The following is a 20,000-nucleotide window of genomic DNA, read 5'->3' on the forward strand; positions in this document are numbered from 1 at the left end:
TGTGTGATGTGTGTGCGTGCGTGCGTGCGTGCGTGCGTGCGTGCGTGCGTGCGTGCCGAATGCGACATGCAATGACACATAAATAAGAACAATGTCTCGTGTTGTCCTGACTACTAGTGATGTGACGTGTGTGTTTCAGACCCAGATCACCAGGATGGGGGGACAGTACGGGGACTGTCAGCAGGAGCACGAGCACAACGAGACTGGCTACAAGTACACCATCATGGTGCGTACCCTGTCTTGTCATCACACCGTCACATGTAGCATCATGGTACATACCCTGTCTTGTCATCACACCGTCACATGTACCATCATTGGTGCGTACCCTGTCTTGTCCTTAAACCGTCACATGTAGCATCATGGTGCGTACCCTGTCTTGTCATCACACTGTCACATGTAGCATGATGCTACGTACCCTGTCTTGTCATCACACCGTCACATGTAACATCATGGTGAGTACCCTGTCTTGTCATCACACCGTCACATGTAGCATCATGGTGCGTACCCTGTCTTGTCATCAGACCGTCACATGTAGCATGATGCTACGTACTCTGTCTTGTCCTTAAACCGTCACATGTACCATGATGGTACATAATTATCCTGTCTGATGTCTGTTTATATAGTGTAGGTACTGGTTGTGTTGATATAGTGTAGTTACTGGTGATGTTTATATAGTGTACGTACTGGTGGTGTTAATATAAAGTAGGTACTGGTGGTGTTTATATAGTGTAGGTACTGGTGGTGTTTATATAGTGTAGGTACTGGTGGTGTTTATATAATGTAGGTACTGGTGGTGTTTATATAGTGTAGGTACTGGTGGTGTTTATATAGTGTAGGTACTGGTGGTGTTTATATAATGTAGGTACTGGTGGTGTTGATATAGTGTAGGTACTGGTGATGTTTATCTAGTGTAGGTACTGGTGGTGTTTCTATAGTGTAGGTACTGGTGATGTTTATATAGTGTAGGTACTGGTGGTGTTTATATAGTGTAGGTACTGGTGATGTTTATATAGTGTAGGTACTGGTGGTGTTTATATAGTGTAGGTACTGATGGTGTTTATATAGTGTAGGTACTGGTGATGTTTATATAGTGTAGGTACTGGTGATGTTTATATAGTGTAGGTACTGGTGATGTTTATATAGTGTAGGTACTGATGGTGTTTATATAGTGTATGTACTGGTGATGTTTATATAGTGTAGGTACTGGTGATGTTTATATAGTGTAGGTACTGGTGCTGTTTATATAGTGTAGGTACTGGTGATGTTTATATAGTGTAGGTACTGGTGGTGTTTATATAGTGTAGGTACTGGTGATGTATATATAGTGTAGGTACTGGTGGTGTTTATCTAGTGTAGGTACTGGTGATGTTTATATAGTGTAGGTACTAGTGGTGTTTATATAGTGTAGGTACTGGTGATGTTTATATAGTGTAGGTACTGGTGGTGTTTATATAGTGTAGGTACTGGTGGTGTTTATATAGTGTAGGTACTGGTGATGTTTATATAGTGTAGGTACTGGTGGTGTTTATATAGTGTAGGTACTGGTGGTGTTTATATAGTGTAGGTACTGGTGATGTTTATATAGTGTAGGTACTGGTGATGTTTATATAGTGTAGGTACTGGTGGTGTTTATATAGTGTAGGTACTGGTGGTGTTTATATAGTGTAGGTACTGGTGATGTTTATATAGTGTAGGTACTGGTGATGTTTATATAGTGTAGGTACTGGTGGTGTTTATATAGTGTAGAAAGAGAAAATGTAAGTTTTACGCCCTCACGGCAAAGCCATTGGGCGCATGTTACACGGAAAAATCCGGCTTTGTATGAAAATAAAAAATAAAAATGCACGGGGGGGGGGGGGGGGGGGGGTGTAGACAGCTGGCTGCCGGCTGCTAGAGGAGACCTGAAATGGGCTTGGGACCGGGTTGGGTCGTCTTGGGTCAGTGCTGAAATGGTTACTTTATTGGCTGTTGGCCGAACGGACACCCGGGCTTCATATTTTTGCATGCATGTATTCGTGTTTCCAAGGCCTGAGGCTTTCGCTGTGACCCTGGGATCTTTATCGTGCGCATGCGTGCACACGGGGGTGTTCGGACACCGAGGAGAGTCTGCACAAAGTTGACTCTGGGACACACATCCCACGCCGAACTTGGGGGTTTAACCCACGCTGATAGTAACAACCGGTTTTAAAGCCAGCGCCTCTACCGACTGGGCAAACTCCCCCCCCCCCCCAATTTGTTGGGGTCAAGAAGTTCCATGGAGGGCGGGGGGTATGGAGTAACACATAGTGTTTTGCTCAGAACATTCCCACCCAAGCAGACACACAGATCCCTTAGACGGCCGAGGCTGTGGCCTCTAAGGTTCTCTTGTACCAAACCGCCTCCTGACTCTGCATCAGATTGCTTGCGCTGGCATCTGCTTACATAGACCCACATTAAGTCACCACCGAGTGGTAGACACAGACGACATTTGGTAGCACTGACTGCCAGCTTCACGGTAATGCGTACCCCTAGCGCGGTTATATAGTGTAGGTACTGGTTGTGTTTATATAGTGTAGGTACTGTTTATATAGTGTAAGTACTGGTGATGTGTATATAGTGTAGGTACTGGTGACGTTTATATAGTGTATGTACTAGTGATATGTATATAGTGTAAGTACTGGTGATGTGTAAATAGTGTAGGTACTGGTGACGTTTATATAGTGTAGGTACTGTTTATACAGTGTAGGTACTGGTGACGTTTATATATTGTAGGTACTGGTGATGTTTATATATTGTAGGTACTGGTGATGTTTATATATTGTAGGTACTGGTGATGTTTATATATTGTAGGTACTGGTGACGTTTATATAGTGTATGTACTGGTGATATGTATATAGTGTAAGTACTGGTGATGTGTAAATAGTGTAGGTACTGGTGACGTTTATATAGTGTAGGTACTGTTTATACAGTGTAGGTACTGGTGACGTTTATATATTGTAGGTACTGGTGATGTTTATATATTGTAGGTACTGGTGATGTTTATATATTGTAGGTACTGGTGATGTTTATATATTGTAGGTACTGGTGATGTTTATATATTGTAGGTACTGGTGATGTTTATATATTGTAGGTACTGGTGATGTTTATATATTGTAGGTACTGGTGATGTTTATATATTGTAGGTACTGGTGATGTTTATATATTGTAGGTACTGGTGATGTTTATATATTGTAGGTACTGGTGATGTTTATATATTGTAGGTAATGGTGGTGTTTAACTAGGGTAGGTACTAGTTACTTTTTAAAAGTGTAAGTACTGATGACGTTTCAGAACTGTCGTGACCAATGTCTGAAGAAAGCCATGATGGAGGAATGCCAGTGTGTGTCACCAGATGACGGTGTCAACACTCCTAACGACACTGTGCAGTACTGCTCTACACTGCAAGGTGTGTGTGTGTGTGTGTGTGTGTGTGTGTGTGTGTGTGTGTGTGTGTGTGTGTCTGTGTGTGTGTGTGCGTGTGTGTGTGTGTGTGTGTGTGTGCGTGTGTGTGTCTGTGTGTGTGTGTGTGCGTGTGTGTGCGTGTGTGTGTCTGTGTGCGTGTGTGTGTGTGTGTGTGTGTGGTGTGTGTCTGTGTGTGTGTCTGTTTGTGTGTGTGCGTGTGTGTGTGTGTGTGCGTGTGCGTGTCTGTGTGTGTGTGTGTGTGTGTGCGTGTGTGTGTCTGTGTGTGTGTGTGTGTGTGTCTGTGTGTGTGTGCGTGTGTGTCTGTGTGTCTGTGTGTGTGTGGGCGGGGGTATGAGTGTTTGTGTGTGTGATTGTGTGTGTGAGTGTGTGCGTGTGCGTGTGTATACATGTGTGTGTGTGTGTGTGTGTGTGTGTATGTGTGTGTGTGTGTGTGTGAGTAAGTGAGTGAGTGTGCATGTGTGTGTGTGTGTGTGTGTGTGTGTGTGTGTGTGTGTGTGTGCGTGTGTGTATGGGGAAGGTTGCTACAGGCCATGAGCACTCGTGTGTATGTTTTTTAATGGAAAGAAGGAGAGGAGGTTACCTATTCTGTGGGACCCTCTCGTGCTGTTTTCTGAACTGACAGTAGAGCGATTGTCTCTTGTGATGTCCACCCAATGACATACATGACAACAGAGTCTATTTGGAATAACCCTATTATATAATTTCTTATCTGATTAGTGGGAACAATCCAGTCTTACTGAGTCTATTGTCAATAATCCAATCAACTTTTTGTTGGCTGCCAGTCTATTGTCAATAATCCAATCAACTTTTTGTTGGCTGACAGTCTATTGTCAATAATCCAATCAACTTTTTGTTGGCTGACAGTCTATTGTCAATAATCCAATCCACTTTGTGTTGGCTGACAGTCTATTGGAATTATCCTATGAGCTGTTTGTCGTGTGACAGAGTTCCGGTGCCTGAAGGGGGTGTACGAAGACTACTACAACAGCACTGAGAGGGGCGAGGACATGTGTCAGTGCTTCAACCCGTGCAAGTCAGTGTCTGTGTAGAACTGTCAAGTCTTTGTAAGTGTCAACTCTCTGTAAGTGTGAAGTCGGTATAAGTTTGAAGTCTGTATGAGTGTGTAGTCTGTCTAAGTGTGAAGCACGTCTAGTATGTTGGTAAAATGTTCTGCAAGTTTCAAACCAATCCACCAAGTTATTGCTGAAATACAGCGCTTTGTGTTATGCTACTCTCTAAAAGTGACGCAAGAAGTCCCGTTTTTGACCGCTCATGCGTTGGACACCTGCGTTAGTAGAAAAAGCATAACCCACGAAACACACAAGCTAGTTAAACAAACATGTTCGGGGTAGATAATTTAATTGTTTTTTTTTATTTTTGGCATGTAAAAGTTGAAAAGTTTGGCTATTGTGATTTGTTGTTGGTTTTAAATTGGGCCCTTCCTTTTTTGTCCGACACATTTTGAGGGTGCACTTGAGCGGCCGTCACGTGATCCCTGTCAAAGAAATATATTTAATCGGAAAGGTAAACCAGATAGTCAACCTTAACTGGCATATTAAGTTTGAATAAAATGATAGGGGAATAGTGTTTTTATTCGGGTGCGAAATCTTTTGAAATAACGTTTTTGGCACAGTTTAGATTTCTGTTGGGTATTTTTTTTTTACACAGCGCAGTTAGCTTTTAAATGGTCGGTAATCGTGCGAGCTGTGTCCGCTATTATAGAAATTTGTTTGAATTAACTTTCCTTGTACAATCTGCAAAATCAAGTTGTCATTTTTAACAATTTTTTGTTTATAGTAAAATAAAGGTGTAGTGTAAATAAACAGAACAATCTGTTCAGGGTAAATAATGGATTTGACTTTTTTCTCTTATGTCAAAGTTGCAAAGTGTTGCCTGTTGTGATTTTTTTTAAAGATTTTTGATTTGGCCCTTCCGTTTTGGTCTGGTCGATTTTGAGGGTACCCTTATTTGAGCGGCGGTCACGTTATTCCTGTAAATGAAATGTTCAATGCAAAAGGTGATCCTGATAGTTAAGTGAACGGCCGTAACTTGCATATTACGTTTTAATGAAATGACACTGGAATTAATGTGGGTGCGAAATTTGTTGTAATAATGTGTTGGCCAAGTTTAGTCTCTTGCTTCATATGGAATTAACAAGAGGCTTTATGTCTGTGTCATAAGCGACGTAACAACTGCGTTTATCTGTTTGTCTTAATCGATTTATCACTGAAGTGTTCTGTTTTTACTTATGGAATCCGTTTTTCTTATCCTCCAAACAGAATCATTACCTTGGGTTTTTGTGTTGCAGCGAACTGGTGTACAGCCCCACGCTGTCCAGCCGACCCTGGCCCGTGCTCAGCTTCGTGGTCAGTTTTATTCCAACCTCAACCCCAACCCACCCTAACCCCAACCCACCCTAACCATAACACACCCTAACCATAACACACCCTAACCATAACACACCCTAACCATAACACACCCTAACCATAACACACCCTAACCATAACACACCCTAACCATAACACACCCTAACCCTAACACACCCTAACCATAACACACCCTAACCATAACACACCCTAACCATAACACACCCTAACCATAACACACCCTAACCATAACACACCCTAACCATAACACACCCTAACCCTAACACACCCTAACCCTAACACACCCTAACCCTAACACACCCTAACCATAACACACCCTAACCCTAACACACCCTAACCATAACACACCCTAACCATAACACACCCTAACCCTAACACACCCTAACCCTAACACACCCTAACCATAACACACCCTAACCCTAACACACCCTAACCCTAACACACCCTAACCCTAACACACCCTAACCATAACACACCCTAACCATAACACACCCTAACCATAACACACCCTAACCATAACACACCCTAACCATAACACACCCTAACCCTAACACACCCTAACCCTAACACACCCTAACCATAACACACCCTAACCATAACACACCCTAACCCTAACACACCCTAACCCTAACACACCCTAACCCTAACACACCCTAACCCTAACACACCCTAACCCTAACACACCCTAACCATAACACACCCTAACCCTAACACACCCTAACCATAACACACCCTAACCCTAACACACCCTAACCCTAACACACCCTAACCCTGTGTTTAGCTGCATGGTAATTTTTATTTCAACCTTAACCCTAACCCACCCTAACCTTAATGTTAATAATGGGTTTTATAAGCTATAACGAATGACGTACTCACAAGTACTCACTCTTTGTATTGCAGGTTCACCCCACTCACAACAATAACCAAGAACAAGTCGCGTAAGGCGAAATTACTACATTTAGTCAAGCTGTGCAAAACGGAGTAAAACTGACGAGCCTGTTCAGCGCGGTAGTGGTTTCGCTGTGCTGCATAGCACGCTTTTCTGTACCTCTCTTCCTTTGAACTTTCTGAGCGTGTTTTTAATCCAAACATATCATATCTATATGTTTTTGGAATCAGGAACCGACAAGGAATAAGATGAAATTGTTTTAAATCGATTTCAGAAATTTAATTTTGATCATAATTTTTATATTTTTAATTTTCAGAGCTTGTTTTTAATCCAAATAATTATAACATATTTATATGTTTTTGGAATCAGAAAATGATGAAGAATAAGATGAACGTAAATTTGGATCGTTTTATAAAAAGACCATTTTAATTACAATTTTTAGATTTTTAATGACTAAAGTCATTAAATAATTTTTAAGCCACCAAGCTGAAATGCTATACCGAAGTCCGGCCTTCGTCGAAGATTGCTTTACACAAATTTCAATCAATTTGATTAAAAAATGAGGGTGTGACAGTGCCGCCTCAACTTTTACAAAAAGCCTGATATGACGTCATCAAAAGTATTTATCGAAAAAATGAAAAAACGTCCGGGGATATCATTCCCAGGAACTCTCATGTAAAATTTCATAAAGATCGGTCCAGTAGTTTGATCTGAATCGCTCTACACACACACACGCACAGACAGACAGACAGACAGACAGACAGACAGACAGACAGACAGACAGACAGACATACACACACACACACACACACACACACACACACACACACACACACACACACACACACACACACACACACACACACACCCCATGACCCTCGTCTCGATTCCCCCTCTTTGTTAAAACATTTAGTCAAAACTTGACTAAATTTAAAAAGGGAAACAGTTTAACAATTTACTCGCGTACTTTACATACTTATACAACACAAGACATATAATTATAAACCGGCAAAAGATTGAAATATTATTTCTGGTCACACAAAATAATTCTCTAACTGGCCTTTACTCGCACACACATGCATACTTTACTTTCTGACGTTACCACATTAAAACCTTTGATGATGATGACGACGACCGGGTAGAATACGATGACGGAGACGAATGACACAGGGTGAAGACGAAGACGGTGGTATGACGATAATGTTTACGAGGGGCGATGCAGGAAGACGGAGACGAATAAGGTGACAGTAGACATGATGGTGACTGACTATTAGGGTTTAACGTCCTCTTAGACCAACTGGTCTATATTGGGACAGGTATTGGTAATACGTTGAAGATATGGTGTGATACTTTGATTCGAACAAGCCCGCTGTGGCTGTCTTCTTCGACAGACCAGCATTGGGTTTGTCTCGTCAAAGTATCGAAATACGATCCTGATAATCGGAGACGAGAGATGATGCATGCGTGTCTTCGTGTTTTCCAAGCCCTGAGACTTTCGCTGTGAACGTGGGATCTTTTTCGTGCGCATGTGTGCACACGGGGGTGTTCGGACACCGAAGAGAGTCTGCACAAAGTTGACTCCGAGAAATAAATCTCTCGCGGAACGTGGGGATCGAACCCACGCTGATAGCGACCAACTGGCTACAAAGCCAGCGCGCTACCAACTGAGCTACGTCCCCGCCCGACATGATGGTATGACGAGTGACAATGAATGGACATAGATGTTATGGTACAGTCATACTCTCTGGCTCTCATGCTCCCTGGCTCTCATGCTCTTCGGGTTGCCGTAGGAGCTAGACTGTCTGGTTGGGGGTTGCTGGACTCATTCTTCCTCGGTTCCTCCCTTTTGTCTGACGTACACAAAAGGGAAATTAATAAGTCTGTGGTGTGTAAACTGGCAATGTTGTATCCATATTGTAACGAAAGCAGATTGCTCTCTTTGGTTGTTGTGATGTGTGAAATAAATGTTAGTGGTGATGATGAATAAAAGAAAAAAACAAATTGTTGCAGGTTTCAAGACTCAGATTTAATTAACTGATTATCTCATGGCAATAATCATTCAAACACTCAGTTAGAATGACAAATTTATATATATCTGGTAATGTACCTGTAATCCGTTAACATCAAAACATCACTGGATCGTCCATACTTGTACGATTAGAAGACTCTTCCAACCATCCTTTACATTAGACTGCTCTCAAAATCTTCTTGTTCCCATTAGACAACTTCAATTATTCCTCTTCTTCAATAACTTGTTCCAAATCCCCTTTTTCCTGTTAGAGCGCTTCAGTTACTCCTCTTCGGTAACTTGCTCCAAACCCCCTTTTTCCTGTTAGACCGCTCCAGTTACTCCTCCTCGGTAACTTGCTCCAAATCCCCTTTTTCCCGTTAGTCTGCTCCGTACCCAGAAGAAGACGTAGTCAAAGACCATAAGCATAAAACATAACCCCCTGCATAGCATAGCCGCATCCCATAACATAGTGTAGCATAGTCTAGCATAGTCTAGCATAGTCCCGATTTCTCCTTTCCCTTCTCTATTTATCCCCTTCCTTGTTTGTTTACCTGTTACCTCTAGCTACCACTAACGTTTCGATCGTCTATAACGATCTCCCCTGTTTGTCTATGTTACCCCAATACATGTCCTAACAACATACACAACATACCTTGCTTCTCTTTGCTGCTTGCGTGTCTCGTACCTTTAGCAACGAACCGACACTCTCGATCGTCTTAGAGTCAAGGCGATCGAAAGTGTTTGTTTACGTTTCTCTAGGTAACCTCTAACAACCTACACACAATTTATCTTACCTAACTAATTAAATCTCTATTTCCTTTCACTCATTCATTATCTTATCAATAATGAATCAATTCTAAAATGCATACAGTAATAATTACATGCACATTGTATAAAACAACAATCATTCATCGTTCTTTCTCGATGAGATCTCGTGTAACACGTCATCTAAAATGGCGTCGTCCAACACGTCATCTAAAATGGCGTCGTCCAAGAGAAGATTATGTTCTATTGTGTTCGTACCGATCGCGTTCTCATGATACAAACGCGATTCCGAATAAAAACTATATGAACTGGTCAACGAAAGTATACTGCTACGAACTGTTCAGTGGTTTTCTGGTAAGTACATTTTACCACAGTTAATATCATGACATTTGTCCACAAGTCTTCCAGTCATTGTCCACAAGTCTCCCAGTCATTGTCCACAAGTCTTCCAGTCATTGTCCACAAGTCTTCCAGTCTTTGTCCACAAGTCTTCCAGTCATTGTCCACAAGTCTTCCAGTCATTGTCCACAAGTCTTCCAGTCATTGTCCACAAGTCGTCCAGTCATTGTCCACAAGTCTTCCAGTCTTTGTCCACAAGTCTTCCAGTCATTGTCCACAAGTCTTCCAGTCATTGTCCACAAGTCGTCCAGTCATTGTCGACCTTGACATTAGAGTTCCTTCACGTGCGTCACGAAGAACACTTTTAGATCTGTATCACGTTTCTCATTACGAAAGTTAGATCTGCAAATGTTCAGGTTAAAGTCTCATCTGTTACAATATGCATGGAGTTTGCCAGTTTACATAAACACTACTAATAATTTGATATTATAACTAAACCGGTTTACAACATCAAAGAATATTTACCTCACTTCGGCAATTCATTTACTCTATGTATTAACAGCTTCCATCCGTCCTCTGTGACAATTCAGGTAAAAGTGACCGGGACAGCTCACCCGTCCACCAGTTGGGGTGGATTCACAAAAACTTCACGTGCATCGTGACAAGACAAAAATCCGTGGGTGTTCAGGTTGTCAACCCTAGCAACCATAGGTGCTAGCACTTGACATTATATTATACATTCCGTTTACACCCAATTAATCAAAATCATGTTCCTAACACTTAACCCTGTGCTAAGCTACGTGGTAAGTTTCATTTGTACATTCAGTCAAGAGGTAGAGGTTACATGCCGAGTCTCAGTGATTATTAAAAATAATGGTCGAAGTTAGCGGATCATGAAAAATGCGAGCTTTAGCGAGCTTTTTCATGACCGCGAACTGAGACCATTATTTTTTATAATCACTGAGACTCGGCATGTAACCTCTTTATTCCTCCTTTCTTCAGTTATTCAAAGAAAAGAGGAGTTTTTTTGCGAAAGTTTGATCGAATCCTATTCTCTCAACCAATCAACCTGCGCAGGCGATCGATTAATGCGCGGTTGTATAGTTCTGTGCAAATCATTCCATTCTGTTAACACTTCTTGTCAGTTTTCCTATTTTGGGCTAAAATCAAGTACACAGATATGCTGTTATTCTGCTGTGGCGGCAAAGGCAGATATTGTGTGTTCTGTATATGTTTTGGTATCGCTTAGGATAATGTTTTTTGGTCAAATGGGACCAGCAGACGAACTTTTGCACCCGTGTTCCAACGTTAAAAACTGTATGAAGTTCAGTTTTCTGTGGAAAATAGTGTATGAAACCCCTTTATGTTGTTTAAATTGATGAGATGTGTGCATTTGGTTGCGTGTGATCTGTTTATTAAATGAAATATTGTTGAAAACTGACCGTCGGATTGCAGTCTGTTGTCGAAGGAACTGAGTGAAAAGAAGGGGAACTACTCTTGTCGCTAGACAAAGTATGAGTTACTTGCCTTGGGAAATTGCTTGTGATGAACGGTTTGAGCACGGCAGATCTAGATTCAGAAAACAACCGAACTCATGGATTTTATATGGAGATTCATGTGTTCAGGCCTGTAGTTGTTAATTTAAATGCGGTATGTTTGTATTGTTTGCTCCAGAGATGTATACTTCGTACATTAGAGCGTTCGGAACTTTTCAGTCGCAAAAAGTAGTACCGAAACAGATCAACCTCTCAACCCATTGCACTATCGAGGATTCAGGCTGTTGCTGGGTCGTTATTTGTTTGGTTGCTGGGTCATTATCGAAAAATAACTACCCCTACAAGTTTACAGAGGTAAAGAAGCAGAGGGGGGAATAAGTAAGTTTTATTTGTACGTTTATTCAAATGGTCAGTTTTATTTTTACATTTAGTCAATTGGTAAGTTTCATTGTTAGATGGAGTCAAGTGGTATATTGCAATTTGACATGTATTCAAGTGGTCAGTTTTATTTTGACATGTAGTCAAGTGGTAGGTTTAATTCTGTGATGCTTTAAAACGGGGTGAGGCTGTGGCTTATAGACAGTAGCGCGCTGGTCGCTATTCTTGGAATCCTAAGCTCGGCGAGAGATATTAGCCTGTGTGTAATGGTGGTTAAGTAAGGCCCTAGGTTTGGTGTGCTTGTCAGTTTTTTCATTCATATAACCCTTAAAGAAATACATAAGAGAAAACTGGAAACAAATCAACCATTGTTAATTGATTAAGGAAAACCTAATCTGGAGCAAAATGTTGCACTGAAACAGGGACATTGCACGTCCGACGTTTATCATGTATGTTGTGTAATATTAACAACCTCTTGTCGACCGTGACACACTTTATCATGTATGTTGTGTAATATTAAAAACCTCTTGTCGACCGTGACACACTTTATCATGTATGTTGTGTAATATTAACAACCTCTTGTCGACCGTGACACACTTTATCATGTATGTTGTGTAATATTAACAACCTCTTGTCGACCGTGACACACTTTATCATGTATGTTGTGTAATATTAAAAACCTCTTGTCGACCGTGACACACTTTATCATGTATGTTGTGTAATATTAACAACCTCTTGTCGACCGTGACACACTTTATCATGTATGTTGTGTAATATTAACAACCTCTTGTCGACCGTGACACACTTTATCATGTATGTTGTGTAATATTAAAAACCTCTTGTCGACCGTGACACACTTTATCATGTATGTTGTGTAATATTAAAAACCTCTTGTCGACCGTGACACACTTTATCATGTATGTTGTGTAATATTAAAAACCTCTTGTCGACTGTGACACACTTTATCCTTGGTGTAAGCACACTTCAGTGACATGGTATGAACACAGTAGTTGCCGGGTAGGGTTTATTCCTCTTATTCTCAAGACAGTGCAAATTCTAAACTGTTCTATTACTGTTTTAGACAATTATCGGAAGGTGTTGATTTTAAGACGAGAATTTATAACGCTGTTAATAAATTATGCGATTCTTCATGTGGATCAACATTTTTGTTCAAAATCAGGATGATTATAAGGCAATTCACTGTTTTTTCTTCAAGTACTCTGCCACTGTACCTGCCACGGCCAGACTATCTTTTTACAAACAGTTCACAGTTGTTACAGTTTTACTCACCTGATAGATCAGACTTCCTGTAACGTCCGTTTCGGACGCCGCACGTTGACCCCAGGGATAACATCCCTAGGGACAATAATGCATTATACCAAATATTCCAAAATGATTTTTGATATGCAATCAGCTAAATGGTTCCACTCTGTGCTACTGTGAATGAGCTGGCAAAAAGCATTATCAGCCACATGGTATGTTTGATCTGCTGATTGCCGTCACTCAAAAAAAGTTCAATTTGTAATTTGAGAAGATAACATGCAAATCTAGCTATTTGTTCTGTTATCATTTAACTAATTTTTTAGAATGTGCCTGGACAATGGTTATGGGGTGTTAGAATAACATAACCCTAGAATACGGACAAGCTCGAGTTAATGTGTAATTGTTTTAACACATTTATGACCATGCCATGGTCGTTAACTCCATCAATTTGAAACTGAAACAATCATAGCAAAGTAACCACTGCAAGTTTTGCAAATTTAAAAGGCTGAAACATCGCAGGAAGCAAGTAGAAATGAAAACAGATGTGTCATAGGTATGTCTGTGTGTAGAGGGTACTTCAGGGATCTGCATTTGGGAGCTCAAGCAGGCGGTGAGAGGCGCGCTGATGGAATCAGGGTTTACAATCTCTATTTTTGCCCACTGCAGGAAACGCTGGAGGAGCAGGTGTGTCGTGACCGAGGGGACAGTCCCAAATGTGCCTACACTAACCAGGTCTTCACTGTGGAGTCCGCTGATACCAGAAGGTGGCGGTCTTCTGCCTCTCTCTGGCTTGTCATTGTTGTTTTGCTATAGTTCTCTGTCCTTCTACCTGTAACTTTATTTTCTAGCTAAGTCACGTCGGTGGAGGGGACGTTAACAAACACACAAATTGTTCTGCCTGTCTTTATTTTGTTCATGTGTCTTGCTAGTTCTTGTTTTCGTCCTGTATTTCTGTGTCCTCTTGTCTCTTGCCAGTGTTGGTCTTTTGTTGTGTCTTTGTCTGCCCTTTGACCTCTTGCAAGTCTGTCTTCTTTTGCCCTTTAGCCTGTTGCAAGTCTGTCTTTGTCTGCCCTCTAGCCTGTTGCAAGTCTGTCTTTGTCTGCCCTCTAGCCTGTTGCAAGTCTGTCTTTGTCTGCCCTCTAGCCTGTTGCAAGTCTATCTTTGTCTGCCCTCTAGCCTGTTGCAAGTCTGTCTTTGTCTGCCCTCTAGCCTGTTGCAAGTCTGTCTTTGTCTGCCCTCTAGTCTGTTGCAAGTCTGTCTTTGTCTGCCCTCTAGCCTGTTGCAAGTCTGTCTTTGTCTGCTCTCTAGCCTGTTGCAAGTCTGTCTTTGTCTGCCCTCTAGCCTGTTGCAAGTCTGTCTTTGTCTGCCCTCTAGCCTGTTGCAAGTCTGTCTTTGTCTGCCCTCTAGCCTGTTGCAAGTCTGTCTTTGTCTGCCCTCTAGTCTGTTGCAAGTCTGTCTTTGTCTGCCCTCTAGCCTGTTGCAAGTCTGTCTTTGTCTGCTCTCTAGCCTGTTGCAAGTCTGTCTTTGTCTGCCCTCTAGCCTGTTGCAAGTGTGTCTTTGTCTGCCCTCTAGCCTGTTGCAAGTCTGTCTTTGTCTGCCCTCTAGCCTGTTGCAAGTCTGTCTTTGTCTGCCCTCTAGTCTGTTGCAAGTCTGTCTTTGTCTGCCCTCTAGCCTGTTGCAAGTCTATCTTTGTCTGCCCTCTAGCCTGTTGCAAGTCTATCTTTGTCTGCCCTCTAGCCTGTTGCAAGTCTATCTTTGTCTGCCCTCTAGCCTGTTGCAAGTCTATCTTTGTGCCCTCTAGCCTGTTGCAAGTCTGTCTTTGTCTGCCCTCTAGCCTGTTGCAAGTCTATCTTTGTCTGCCCTCTAGTCTGTTGCAAGTCTATCTTTGTCTGCCCTCTAGCCTGTTGCAAGTCTATCTTTGTGCCCTCTAGCCTGTTGCAAGTCTGTCTTTGTCTGCCCTCTAGCCTGTTGCAAGTCTGTCTTTGTCTGCCCTCTAGCCTGTTGCAAGTCTGTCTTTGTCTGCCCTCTAGCCTGTTGCAAGTCTATCTTTGTCTGCCCTCTAGCCTGTTGCAAGTCTGTCTTTGTCTGCCCTCTAGCCTGTTGCAAGTCTATCTTTGTCTGCCCTCTAGCCTGTTGCAAGTCTGTCTTTGTCTGCCCTCTAGCCTGTTGCAAGTCTATCTTTGTCTGCCCTCTAGCCTGTTGCAAGTCTGTCTTTGTCTGCCCTCTAGCCTGTTGCAAGTCTATCTTTGTCTGCCCTCTAGCCTGTTGCAAGTCTGTCTTTGTCTGCCCTCTAGCCTGTTGCAAGTCTGTCTTTGTCTGCCCTCTAGCCTGTTGCAAGTCTGTCTTTGTCTGCCCTCTAGCCTGTTGCAAGTCTGTCTTTGTCTGCCCTCTAGCCTGTTGCAAGTCTGTCTTTGTCTGCCCTCTAGCCTGTTGCAAGTCTGTCTTTGTCTGCCCTCTAGCCTGTTGCAAGTCTATCTTTGTCTGCCCTCTAGCCTGTTGCAAGTCTATCTTTGTCTGCCCTCTAGCCTGTTGCAAGTCTGTCTTTGTCTGCCCTCTAGCCTGTTGCAAGTCTATCTTTGTCTGCCCTCTAGCCTGTTGCAAGTCTGTCTTTGTCTGCCCTCTAGCCTGTTGCAAGTCTGTCTTTGTCTGCCCTCTAGCCTGTTGCAAGTCTGTCTTTGTGCCCTCTAGCCTGTTGCAAGTCTGTCTTTGTCTGCTCTCTAGCCTGTTGCAAGTCTGTCTTTGTCTGCCCTTTGACCTCTTAAAAGTCTGTCTTTTTCTGCCCTTTGACCTCTTAAAAGTCTGTCTTTTTCTGCCCTTTGACCTCTTGCAAGTGTGTCTTTTTCTGCACTTTGACCTGTTGCCATTCTGTCTTTCTTTGCCGTTTGACCTCTTGCCGTTCTGTCTTTCTTTGCCGTTTGACCTGTTGCCATTCTGTCTTTCTTTGCCGTTTGACCTCTTGCCATTCTGTCTTTCTTTGCCGTTTGATCTGTTGCCATTCTGTCTTTCTTTGCCGTTTGACCTCTTGCCGTTCTGTCTTTCTTTGCCGTTTGACCTGTTGCCAATCTGTCTTTCTTTGCCGTTTGACCTCTTGCCATTCTGTCTTTCTTTGCCGTTTGACCTGTTGCCATTCTGTCTTTCTTTGCCGTTTGACCTCTTGCAAGTCTGTCTTTCTCTGCCCTTTGACCTCTTGCAAGTCTGTCTTTCTCTGCCCTTTGACCTCTTGCAAGTCCTTGTCTTTGGTCCTGTGCTTCTCTTGCTAGTCCTGGTTTTCGTCCTGTCTTTCTCTGTCATTTTGCCTCTTGTTTGTTCCTGTCTTTCTCTGTCATTTTGCCTCTTGTTTGTTCTTGTCTTTCTCTGTCATTATGCCTCTTGTTTGTTCCTGTCTTTCTCTGTCATTTTGCCTCTTGTTTGTTCTTGTCTTTCTCTGTCATTTTGCCTCTTGTTTGTTCTTGTCTTTCTCTGTCATTATGCCTCTTGTTTGTTCCTGTCTTTCTCTGTCATTATGCCTCTTGTTTGTTCTTGTCTTTCTCTGTCATTATGCCTCTTGTTTGTTCCTGTCTTTCTCTGTCATTTTGCCTCTTGTTTGTTCCTGTCTTTCTCTGTCATTATGCCTCTTGTTTGTTCCTGTCTTTCTCTGTCATTTTGCCTCGTGTTTGTTCTTGTCTTTCTCTGTCATTTTGCCTCTTGTTTGTTCTTGTCTTTCTCTGTCATTTTGCCTCGTGTTTGTTCTTGTCTTTCTCTGTCATTTTGCCTCGTGTTTGTTCTTGTCTGCTACTTCTTGTCGTTCGCCCTCGGATTGTTTTGTTTTTATTTAGTTGGTGCTAGTCCTTGTCGTTCGCCGAAGTGTTGAATGTAATGTGCTGCCGATCGCGCGTTTTCAGAGCCTCGTTTGCACGAATTCGACTGTACTACGAGCGCCTCAACTACGAAATAGTGGAGGAGTCTCCTTTCTACAACGTAAGAGGCTTTGACAAGTGTGTTTGGTATTTTTGGTTTATGGAATTTATTTATGCACTGCCCTTGAAATCTATGTCAATGAAAGTTCATGATGAGAGTAAACCCCTTATTCTTAGAAAGACGTCCTGATCAATCTTTTTTAAAAGCCGACTATACATTTAGTCAAGCTGTGGAACTCACAGAATGAAACTGAACGCACTGCATGTTTTCACAATGACCGTAGTCCGCCGCTCGTGCAAAACGCAGTGAAATCAAAGTGAAACTGACGAGCCTGTTTAGCACGGTAGTGGTTGCGCTGTGCTGCATAGCACGCTTTTCTGTACCTGTCTTCGTTTTAACTTTCTAAGCGTGTTTTTAATCCAAACATATCATATCTATATGTTTTTGGAATCAGGAACCGACAAGGAATAAGATGAAATTGTTTTTCAATCGATTTCGGAAATTTTATTTTAATCATAATTTTTATATTTTTAATTTTGAGAGCTTGTTTTTAATCCAAATATAAAATATTTATATGTTTTTGGAATCAAAAAATGATGTAGAATAAGATGAACGTCATGTTTATGGTTTTTTGTGATTATAGTTAATAGCAATCGATTTATTTGAATGTGCATTATGTATGTAATGGGTTTTTGTTGTTGAAGATCCTTTGAATGTGTATTGTTCCTGTAATGAAGATTATTATAATGAAGATTGATTGTAAGGCGCTTAGCAGTATAGACGGATTTGCGCAATATAAATACTCGTATCAATATTATTATCTTAATGCATTATTGTTACAGACAGAGCGATTCCTGTCAGACATTGGCGGTACTCTAGGGCTGTGGATCGGGGTGACGGTGCTGGGACTGGCAGAGCTGCTGGAGCTGCTCCTGCTCTGCCTGATTTTCTGTTGCAAGCGTTTCAAGACCTCCAACCGCCTGCAGCCCTGACTGTGACCCGTCACCCCTTGACTCATAAGACCACGTCACCATGGTCACAGCTCCACGACCATTAGAGCATTAGAACATTGCATGTTTAATTTGTTCAGGTTTTGAAAATAGCAAGATGTTATAAAAGGCCCAAGTCAAGAGAGATGAGCAAGATGTTATAAAAGGCCCAAGTCAAGAGAGATGAGCAAGATGTTATAAAAGGCCCAAGTCAAGAGAGATGAGCAAGATGTTATAAAAGGCCCAAGTCAAGAGAGATGAGCAAGATGTTATAAAAGGCCCAAGTCAAGAGAGATGAGCAAGATGTTATAAAAGACCCAAGTCAAGAGAGATGAGCAAGATGTTATAAAAGACCCAAGTCAAGAGAGATGAGCAAGATGTTATAAAAGGCCCAAGTCAAGAGAGATGAGCAAGATGTTATAAAAGACCCAAGTCAAGAGAGATGAGCAAGATGTTATAAAAGGCCCAAGTCAAGAGAGATGAGCAAGATGTTATAAAAGCCCCAAGTCAAGAGAGATGAGCGACTCTCTTTTTAAGACACAAGAATAATGGGTTTTTTATTGAAACGACTTCTGCTCTGCTTTGTTGCATGTTATACCATGTACCAGTGATCGAGAGGAAAAGGATCGCCCTTCTGCTGCAAAACTCACCAACTACGCGGTATGGTCCAAACAAAATGTGATTTTGACGGAGACTAACGGAGCTAGCTCAAAGTACAGTTACCATTAGAACTATTCTTCTCCTACAGTTATGCAAAGTCACACGTGCCTTTGCCAATGAGAAGAGGCCTTAAGATGACCCTACTTGAGTTGCTTTTAAGCTCTGTTTTTACATCTTTTTTGAGGTCCTAGATGCAATGAAACTTCTTGGCAAGAAGTCTAATTTTTAAAGAGGAAAAAAACCAGAAATCACAAGGGGTAAAATCGGATCTGAACAAGGTATGAGACAAAAATGGGATCATTTGGACTTTTAGGAATGGAGTTACGGTCCTTGTTTTGTGGAGACTGGCCCTTTGATGGAGGAGAAGGGCGCTCCCCATTTGGTTGTTTGGTCGCTGACTGCTGAACTCGTGAGTAAGTTTGGGTAACAAGGTTTTTGCATACAATGTGACATTGACAGTGCTGTTAGCTTCGTGGTAAAAAACATACAGCGAATATTCCTGTTTTTGATTTTTAAACTTCGCTTACAAGCGTCTGGTCATTTTAGTTCAGACACACTTTGTATCTGTGTTTTCTGGCAATAAAGTAGAAGCCTGATAATCAGTGACTGCAGTCATCACAAGTTTGGGTCTACTGGGTTCAAAACGGTTGAGCAGATGGCGTGTAGCAGGAACCTCTTACATATTCCGTTCCGCTGTGGCACCCATTTGGAGGCCAGCTTTTGAAGCGGGAGGTCCTTGTGTAGAATTCTGTGGAAGTCTGTCCCATGAAAAAGTTTAATTGGTGTACTTCATAATAGTATGTAAACATTGTATCATTAGTTCTTCAGTTTTGACACAGCAGCGACAATACTGTTGTTTGAAGCGCTCTTTTGAAGTCTTTGTGGCTTAATTGTAATAATTATTGTTGCCTTTTGTTTTACAGTTTTGACACAGCAGCGACAATATTGTCGTTTGAAGCGCTCTTCGGACGTCTTTCTAGCTTAATTGTTATAATTGTTGCCCTTTTTGACAGTTTTTATTTTTTATTTTATTGTGTGAGATTACCCACTATTACGAGTTAGTCGTGTGACAGAGAGTGTGTTTGCACACGAGACTGTAGATATATCACGACGGCGTAGACAAAGTGACACAGCTAATGACGTCATCTTTGAGAAATATTCTATCTGAATGTTTGGCCTTTGAAAGTATATTAATTTTTATTATCAGTGACCTGAGACATTCATAATAGTGGTATGATCATTGTGTTTGGATCATACCTTGTATATTATAAGCAAGTGAAATTATAGCATGATCGTTACGCTTTGTGAGATGCAGTCCTTTACGGTGTAAGGGAAGTGACTGTTGCCCAATATGATGTTTGATAACGCCCCTTGAATGTCGGTAAATACTCTAAGATGGCGGCCAGTCAATCCGGATTCCTGTTTGTAAGGCTTGTGAAAGACGTGCGAAACTTTCTAATAGTGCTAGTGTCGCCTTTAAAGTCG

At 41.8% G+C, this 20,000-nt stretch overlaps 1 protein-coding gene across 1 annotated transcript in view; it reads left to right on the forward strand.

Moving 5' to 3' along the window:
- LOC138965966 (amiloride-sensitive sodium channel subunit alpha-like) overlaps positions 1–18,745 on the forward strand; it is a 57,729-nt gene extending 38,984 nt beyond the window's left edge. The window contains exons 8-14 of the mRNA XM_070338050.1: positions 140–226; positions 3,310–3,424; positions 4,387–4,474; positions 5,750–5,807; positions 13,636–13,733; positions 16,851–16,926; positions 17,709–18,745. Coding sequence (XP_070194151.1) covers positions 140–226; positions 3,310–3,424; positions 4,387–4,474; positions 5,750–5,807; positions 13,636–13,733; positions 16,851–16,926; positions 17,709–17,858 — 672 coding nt within the window. The 3' untranslated portion in view covers positions 17,859–18,745. The remainder of the gene's footprint in view (positions 1–139; positions 227–3,309; positions 3,425–4,386; positions 4,475–5,749; positions 5,808–13,635; positions 13,734–16,850; positions 16,927–17,708) is intronic.
- Positions 18,746–20,000: the final 1,255 nt, after the last annotated feature.

Source organism: Littorina saxatilis, linkage group LG5, assembly GCF_037325665.1.
Source record: "Littorina saxatilis isolate snail1 linkage group LG5, US_GU_Lsax_2.0, whole genome shotgun sequence".
In the NCBI taxonomy this organism is placed as follows: domain Eukaryota; kingdom Metazoa; phylum Mollusca; class Gastropoda; order Littorinimorpha; family Littorinidae; genus Littorina; species Littorina saxatilis.